Source organism: Sinocyclocheilus anshuiensis, unplaced genomic scaffold (genome assembly GCF_001515605.1).
Source record: "Sinocyclocheilus anshuiensis isolate Anshui unplaced genomic scaffold, SAMN03320099.WGS_v1.1 scaffold1677, whole genome shotgun sequence".
NCBI lineage: Eukaryota > Metazoa > Chordata > Actinopteri > Cypriniformes > Cyprinidae > Sinocyclocheilus > Sinocyclocheilus anshuiensis.
In genome coordinates this window covers 29306-38054 of record NW_015538006.1, presented here as the reverse complement: position 1 = coordinate 38054, position 8749 = coordinate 29306, and the positions used below count along the sequence as shown (strand labels likewise).

At 39.9% G+C, this 8749-nt stretch overlaps 2 protein-coding genes across 8 annotated transcripts in view; both read left to right on the top strand.

Moving 5' to 3' along the window:
- LOC107677184 (prothrombin-like) overlaps window positions 1-5179 on the top strand; it is a 21011-nt gene extending 15832 nt beyond the window's left edge. Inside the window, exons 6-14 of the mRNA XM_016471993.1 lie at window positions 807-937; window positions 1253-1567; window positions 2950-3060; window positions 3168-3294; window positions 3409-3576; window positions 3715-3888; window positions 4375-4553; window positions 4669-4739; window positions 4871-5179. Of these exons, the coding sequence (XP_016327479.1) occupies window positions 807-937; window positions 1253-1567; window positions 2950-3060; window positions 3168-3294; window positions 3409-3576; window positions 3715-3888; window positions 4375-4553; window positions 4669-4739; window positions 4871-5026 (1432 nt within the window). The 3' untranslated portion in view covers window positions 5027-5179. The remainder of the gene's footprint in view (window positions 1-806; window positions 938-1252; window positions 1568-2949; window positions 3061-3167; window positions 3295-3408; window positions 3577-3714; window positions 3889-4374; window positions 4554-4668; window positions 4740-4870) is intronic.
- A 762-nt stretch (window positions 5180-5941) lies between these two features.
- The window catches only part of LOC107677148 (rho GTPase-activating protein 1-like), a 13611-nt gene continuing 10803 nt past the window's right edge, over window positions 5942-8749 (top strand). For 4 of the 7 annotated variants that reach the window (XM_016471947.1, XM_016471972.1, XM_016471963.1 and 1 more), the window contains exons 1-2: window positions 5958-6030; window positions 6359-6424. In XM_016471947.1, the coding sequence (XP_016327433.1) occupies window positions 6359-6424 (66 nt within the window). In that variant the 5' untranslated portion in view covers window positions 5958-6030. Of the gene's footprint in view, window positions 6031-6358; window positions 6425-8749 lie in introns of all 7 variants that reach the window. The other 3 variants (XR_001632806.1, XM_016471937.1, XM_016471979.1) reach the window with 2 other exon arrangements.

Sequence of the window (8749 nt, the reverse complement as noted above, 5' to 3'; positions counted from 1 at the left end):
AGAACTTCAAGGAGAGAGGTTCGACTGCAGTGAAGAAGTCTTCAGGATGTCCCAGAGTGTCCAGCAAGCGCTAGGACCGTCTCCTCTGAGGAGTCAGCTACAGAATCGTGTCACCACGAGTGATAAAGTAGTGGCTCGAAGATCATTACATTGAAATTTTGGATCCGTGGCCAGGCAACTCCCCGAATCTCAACCCATAGAGAACCTGTGGTCAGTCCTCAAAAGGCGAGTGGACAAGCAGAAGCCCACAAATTGTGATTTTTGACTAATAAGACTAATAAGATTTTGACAGATTGTGACTAATAAGGCAAGAATGGATCGCCATCAGTCAGGAGTTGGCCCAGAAGCTAATATCCAGCATGCCAGAGCGAATTGCAGAGGTTAAGAAGAACAAGGGTCAACACTGTAAATATTGACTCGTATTTCTTTGCCAATAAAACCCTTTAAAACTTATGATATGCTTATAATTGTTTTTCAGTATACCATAGAAACATGTGGAAAAATAATCTACAAATACTGAAGCAGCAAACTTTGCAAAACACAAAATTTATGTCACTGCCAAAACTTTTGGCCATGACTGTACATGAATTACACTTACGAGTAACAGTAAAATGCGGCAAATCATTTTTTCTTACGCTTGAAACGCGCTTTACACCTTTACAAAGCTTCTCTTGTGCATGCAAATTTAATTTACGCTTACATTCTTATGTACACTTCCACAACTCTTACCCTGCGTATGCAAATCTTTTAGGCATTATTTTACCTTCATACTCTTCTGTCTTATGACCGACTTGTTTCCCCCCTAGAGAATTTAATGTGACACAGCTGAAGCTACCGGAGAACTTTTGCAGAAACCCAGATAAGAGCAATCAAGGCCCTTGGTGTTTTACAAGAGACCCGACAGTCAGGAGGGAGTCCTGCAGCATGCCAAAATGCGGTAGAGAAAATCACTAAAACATTACAGTAAAACATCCTGTGGTGCAATAACTAAAGCTTTGTGCTGGCAACCAGAAAGTTGAGCCATCACCATTGTGCCATTGTACAAGGTTGTTCAGAAGAAATTGTCACTGTAATAAGTATACTGGATGTTGTTTTGGATCTGCTAAATGACTGCTGACTTACCAAAACATGCATATTATATTATTTGATAGCAACTGAAACATATTTGTGCCCTGTGTTTATGGCACATTTTATGCTTCTGTGTAAGTACATGTTTCATTCCATCAATTTATGCTCACACTTTCCTCCTCAGGTGAGGCTGTTGTTCCCCCTCCTCGACCACCTACTGTGAAACCTGAAGAGCGTTACCTGAAGACTAAAGGCTGTCTGGATGGAAATGGGGAGACCTACACAGGGGATATGTCTGTGACTCTGGGGGGACGCACATGCCTGCAGTGGAGCGCAGCAGAAGTGCAGGCCTTAATAAAGGGGAAAGAGTTACTGCCTCAAGTTCAGCTGGTGAAGAACCACTGCAGAAACCCAGATGGAGATATGGAGGGTCCCTGGTGCTATGTAAAGGGAGCAGGTGGAAACATTACCATTGATTACTGTGACTTGGAGTTGTGCGGTGTGTGAACAGTACTGCCTTCTAGAAAAACACACATACATTAAAGGTGGGTAAGTGATTTCTGGTAGCCAATGTTGATATTTCAAATCACTAACACGACAAATCCCCGACAGAAAACTGCTGCTGCGTTCTATTTATGACGTATTGACACAAATGATTTTCAGCGGTCGCATTTATCACGTCCAGTGTAGACAGACTTTAGCTGTTGCGGCTTGGTGTGACAACTGTCCCGTCTGGTGTAGACACGCGGTGCGTTCCAAATGGGATATATCACCCTCCGAAGGGCACTTCGGAGTGAAAACAATCATGGCTGCCATATTGAAGGGTCGTTCCAAACCGAAGTGCTCAAAACTGGCCACTTCAAAGGGCCCTTCGGAATGAAGGATTTTGAAGGGTACAACTGATGGACACTTCGGGCTCCCATGATCCTTTGCGCAGATTCTTTGCATGATGACGGCGCCTCCGTGTGGGCACGTGATGATGACGCAGAAGGGCACTTCAAGAAACAGTTGTTTGGTCCCCTACACCCTTCAAACCTTCGAAGCTCTCGCTCTGAAGGGTAAACCCTTTGAAGGGATTAGGGCATAGGGATGAGCCCTTTCGAATGGAGCGCAGGGACGGTGTTACTCACCTATCGAGAAGAAACAAAGCAACCTCAGCATCCGATTGCAGGCCTTCCGCTTCTTGAGTTCACTCCAGCGCTGGAAAGCTGATCCAATATTTACACGGGTCCTACTTCTTGCCTTATCGTAAGCCTTTTTTAGTTCCGCAGACGTTTTCCTCTTTTGTTTTTTTATCCACCATCTCTATCTTTCTGTCGCTTGGCTCGGCTAATGTCCGTCCTGTGCACTGAGTGCTCACTCCTCCACATCATGAGTAGACACGCCCCTTACTGCTGATTGGCTACAAGTTCGTTTTGGTACTTGGCCCGACTTTTTGAAAAAATACATACCCCACCCTTAAAGGGATAGTTTACCCAAAATTTAAATCTTGTCATCATTTACTCACCCTCATGTTGTTACAAACCTGTATGAATTTCTTTCTTCTTTTGAACACAAAAGAAGTAACCAAACTGTTGCTGGTAGCTATTGACTTTCAAAGTATGAAAAAAAAAAAACTATGGAAATCAAAAGACTTCTTCTTTGGAACTACATGACAGAATTTTACTTTTTTTTTTTTAACTCTCCCTTTAACAACAAAATATTAATTTCTTCCCCTGAACCTTGGAGCTCCATTAAAAGTGATATCTGGACCATAGTCTTTAAATAAGGATTAAATGTCACTTTCAAATGTTAAGAAAGCCTAGGTGCATTAGCCATAAATCATAAACACACCACTGAGCCCACACTGAACATCATTCTGTCTTTGTCATTCACTCTCAGATGCTCCTTTGGACAAGTTTGTCGATGAATCAGGTGGTCGAGAGAGAACAACTCTTGAAGACAAAAGGAAAGCTTTCTTTAATCTCTGTAGTTTTGGCAATGGAGAGCAAGGTAAACGTCTGATACCTTCACCATCTCTTTTGCGGATGTTATCACTAGAAGTTTGAGTTCTTGTATAATCAACTGATAATTAAGATGATTAAACTGTCTTTCGTCAGAGTGTGGAGTGCGCCCCATGTTTGAGAAGGTCAACAAAGAAGATAAGAACGAGAAGGAGCTACTGATGTCATACACTGGAAGCAGAATAGTGGGAGGAGATGAGGCTGAAGTGGCCAGTGCTCCATGGTAAATATAGCGCAGGGGCTGTTTTTAAACATCTGTTTTCAAATATCTTGGCATGATTGATCACGTCGAATGCTAATGCTTTGTTTTTAATGTTGTGTTTGATGTTATTTGCAGGCAGGTGATGCTGTATAAGCGTAGTCCTCAGGAGCTGCTGTGTGGAGCCAGTCTGATCAGTGATGAATGGATTCTCACTGCCGCCCACTGCATTCTCTACCCACCGTGGAACAAGAACTTCACAATCAATGATATTATCGTCCGCCTTGGAAAACACTCTCGTACCAAGTGAGCCCTTTAAAAAATTCTAGAAAACTGCATATATTTCTTTTCACTAGACTTTTCACTAATACATTCTTTATGTATGCGAAGTAATTTAGAAATATCAGTTTACATCTGTTTTAAACCCTTTCCTGTTTCTCTCAGGTATGAGAGGGGCACTGAGAAGATTGTGGCTATTGATGAAATCATTGTCCACCCGAAATATAACTGGAAGGAAAACCTGAACCGAGACATTGCTCTTTTACACATGAAGAAGCCTGTTGTCTTTACAAATGAGATCCACCCTGTTTGTCTGCCCACCAAGAACATTGCAAAGAAGTAAGTAAATACAATAGTTCAATATAGATGTATTTAATCACAGTGAGATGGCTGTAGCGTCAGATATTTTCTGTGTGAACATTATTGGAAAAGAAAATCATGTAGGACAGGGACTTGTTTCTATTCATCAGTTGTTAATTGAATGGAGTTATATCTGAATGTGAGTTTGCAGTCAACTCTAAGAAATGGGTGGAGTTTCAGCAGACTAAATGATTCGAGAAGTCAGATGAATCATGGATGAATCATTCACAATAAGATTAATTACATGCATTTAGAAAATAGATTTTCATTTCAAGGCGATTTCGAAACTTACCTAACCTCTTGAAGGGGTCATTTTATACAATTGTTTACCTTTATTTATGGTGAAACTTATTAAGAACACATTTTCTTGGGGAACAACGATGTATGGAAAATGCATTTTAGCATAACTTTAGAACAAACTGACAGTATACATATAGCTGTAATTGACAGATTTTCTCTCTGAAGTTTAATGTTTGCAGGTTACAAGGGCCGTGTGACTGGCTGGGGGAACCTCAGGGAATCGTGGTCCTCAAACCCAACCAATCTTCCATCAGTGCTGCAACAGATTCACTTGCCCATTGTGGATCAGAGCATCTGTCGCAATTCCACCTCGGTCATCATCACCGATAACATGTTCTGTGCCGGTAATATACTTCATATTTTCATGGTCTTTAGACCCTAGACTATTCAGTTGCTGAGAGCTTGTGTGAGATGCTTTTGCACTCAGGTGTCACAACAAGGTCATCTTTTGTTTTGTAGGCTACCAGCCAGATGATACAAAAAGAGGTGATGCTTGTGAAGGAGACAGTGGCGGACCTTTTGTGATGAAGGTATAATAATGTTTATGCTTTTCTCTCCTCAAACATGTTTGACTTTTCAGTGACCTATAAAGCTCTGATTGTTGTATTCACACTACTATATATAAATATCTTGTTCTTTTAAAACCCATTACTGCCCACAGAGTCCTACAGATAAACGCTGGTATCAGATTGGCATTGTGTTGTGGGGTGAGGGCTGTGACCGCGATGGCAAATATGGATTCTACACACACTTATTCCGTATGCGTCGCTGGATGAAGAAAGTCATTGACAAAACAGGCTCAGCAGATGAAGAGTGATCTTCCAAGCTGCCACACAATAAATTAACACTTTGGTAAAATGTGATCAAACCTGCAAATGGATAAATAAACCGGAATTATTTGTTTGTTGATACCAGTGTGTGAGTATGGAGTTTCTTTCTGTGTATTGAGAGTGAGAATGGGCAGGCTTCTTGTTTAGAATGAAATAGATGTAATTCTGGTTGAATTCTGAAATTAAATATCAGGTTTTTGCCATACAGAACTAGAGAAGGAACAGTGATGAGACCAGTTTACCAGTTTCGAGGGTGATTACAACACACCAGACAACACCAAAGTTGCTCTTACTTTTTTTTCATAGTTGTCAGAACTACTGTATTTTTTTGTTGAGATGCTTTGAAAGGAAACATTTTCAGGACAATTTAAAGGTCATAAAGTTTCCTATTATTAAATTCACATAAATGGGAAGGCAGACAGAATAAATTATTATTAAGATGTTTAATATTTTTTTTTCATCTTCCAAGAGAATTTGTGAAGCCGTGCAATGATCACTAAATGCTCTCATCAATGAATTTCTGTAGGCTGTTTCACATCAAAATGTCTTGCAATAAAACAAATATAAAGCAGTTTCAGTGCAACCGCCTCATTTGAACAGACTTAATATAATACCCACAAATCAAACTCATTTAAACTAAAGGTTATAATGTAATTGTAATTCAATAGTGGTGTTGCTCAGATTCAGTGGTCCCTAAATGAAGGGGTGTTGACACGGAGGGAGACTTCTGACATTTATGGCTCTTGACTGAACACACAAAGAGCAGAACACACAAATGTGTACGTTTTAGATCATTTATTTTTATGTGGTGCATTTTATATGTTGTTCAACCAAACGTTACGATAACAGCATATTTTCGGGCGTGGTCATACGTTCTCCTGCATCCGGGCTGTTTACACCGAACTACACGGATCGCAAACCGGAAGTGCTGCGTGAAATTCGCAAGATTGGCAGAGTTGGCAAGACTTCAATAGGGAGCGCTGAAAATTAGGTAAATTCATTTCTCCATATTTGATTCATAACATCTGTAGTTTCCTTCTTTGCTCAGCATTTTGCTCTCTGATCCGCATAAGCCTCTATTCACACGGCAGGGCAACACTTGCTAGAATTTCCGTTCTGTTAAGTCAAGATAAAACAGGTTTGCAGCTAACGTAGTTAGCTTAGCTGACTGTCGACTGATCATAACGAGCAAATATTTGCGGCATCTGGATTTTTGCTTTAACGCCATCACTGAGACCTACACTATTGCGTCTTATTTAAATCACATGCCTGCATGTTGACTCTGTTTTTGCTGGGTTAACGCGCGGTTGCGTGCCCAGATGTTGCGTTTCCCTAGAAACGCTGGGGAATCCGTCACTATCTGTCCTGAGCAGGAGACTAGACGTGTAAGTACATAAGACAATGAAAAAGAGAGTAAACGTTTGCCATTTTACTAACATGCTCTAAAAGCGATTATGCTGTCTGACAGAAGATTACTGACCTGCCACAGATAAATCGCACATAGACTACCATATGTATGGGCAGGAATCAAACTCTGAACACTGATCCCAATGTCGATTGTTTTTCCTGTAGTATTGTTTATGAAATAAGTATAGCAAAATCTTGGCTGAACCATGGTTGTTTAAAGTACATGGAGTTACTCGTACCAGTTTAACAAAAATGGGGTTTTGGCATAGGCGGAGGGTGAACCAACTCCAGGGTAAGGCTAAAAGCAGCCAAATGTATTAAACATCATAAACCCCTGTCATGTAGGCAAAAAAAAAGTTTAATGGGACTGAATTTGTATTTAACGTGATTACAATTTAATAAAAACGTTAGAAATTGATAATTATATAATGTTTCCTTTCCATGGTTATTCAAACATTATATATTTATATAGCTTATAAAAATAAAAAAAAATAAAAATTATATAGCTAGTGACATTATCACTAACATTGATCTATTGCGAGTTTAATTAAGCACTCTCAAAAAAACAAAACTATGGTTATAATCACTGAAGCTGTATACACTGTGAAATGAATCTTTCTTACATTGTACGTACATCTGCGCTTTGTTGTTTATGATGAGAGAATTCGCAAGAGTCCGGAATTCGGTCAGCGAACGCCGCGCACTCAACAAAACTGATGAGTTTGAACGATGACTCATCTGAACGCCTCTGATTGGCCATTGCATTCCTAAGCTCAACAGAATTGTGTGTGATTGGTTAAAATGCACAACACTGTAAAAACGCCTAAAATGAAATACGGTGCAACATGAGCAGATTTTAATTTAATGCCGAAATCGACACTGCCTATTCATATTCAATTTGTTAGCAACAGACGTAATAGATTTAATTGATTTGTGCAGGGGCATTTTTGCCCAATTTAGTGCCATTTTTGCCCCAAGTCCCCATGGCCAGGGGAATGCTTAGCCTTACACACGCGCCGCCTATGGGTTTTGGGTTGTTGACATGTACTGCAGTGTAACACGGTATACTTAATCTAAAACCATTCGTTTTTTATTTTTATTGTGCATGCAGTTTTTATGACCTCATATTAATTGAGAGACTTACATAGAGTATATAAAGCATTTGTTTCACTGCAGGGCCATGTAGAATGATCCTTCATATCCATCCTACCCTCACAATTTATTAAGTACCATAATACATTTCTACAAATTACCTAATCGCAAATTACCTTATCACAGTTAGTCTACCAGTTTGCTAATGTGCTCATCTGAGGCGTGCAGAGATCATTTGTTATGATTTTCTCTCCCTTGAATCCATGTGTGGATGGCAACACTGCAGAGAGATAAGCAGAATCACATGACACCATTGAGCTCTAGACCACCACACACTCAGTTTTACTTTCATCTGCTTAATTCTGCAGATTATTCTATGGCATCTCACTGTGTTTGTCAGCTGAGCACATCTGAATCATCTGGCTCTACTTGAAACAGAACTTATAATTATCACATTTGCATTTTTTTAGCAGACGTTTAGTAACTTTTGAATGAGGGATGTTACAGCTGGTATGAGCGATGTCTGGCACTCAGAATTACTGACCAGCCAAAGATAAACTACCATGTGTATGGAGCGAAATCAAGCTATGAGCACAGATCAATATTTTTTCCTGTAGTATTGTTCATAAGATTGTAAATGATAGTGAAATATTGATTGTACCTTGTTTGTTAATAATTGTAAACTCATTAGTACATGAGAAAAGCACAAGCGATTTTATTAAGGCGATTATTGCTTTTTATTGTGGTCTTTATAGTTTAGAAAGTGTATAGTTTATTTTGGAGGTGTTGGGGTTTCTTTAGGTCTCTTGTTTTTAAGCTCTCTTTAGGGTCTTTGTTTCTGTCTGAAGTGCTGGTTGATTCACTGAGCGCAGCCTTGAAACACAACCGTGAATGAGGCGCATTGTTTTTGCTGATGATCTTTTGAACTGGGTAATGAATTAAATGGCACTGTAGAGTGGAAGAGGAATGATTTTGGATGGGTAATGTTTGGTTAGAACCAAAAGATGTGTCATCAAGTATTGACATCAATTAGGGCTGCACGATAAATTGCATGCGATATTTAATGCGCATCTTGTCAGAAATCCGGTTCTGTAATCAGCGGTAAATCTCCATCACCTGCGGGCTTTCACATTGAGCAGCATTAACTACACAGAGCCGTTGTTCACTGACGAGCTGCGCAAAAAATCGCGCGAATATGAACGTGGTTTTGC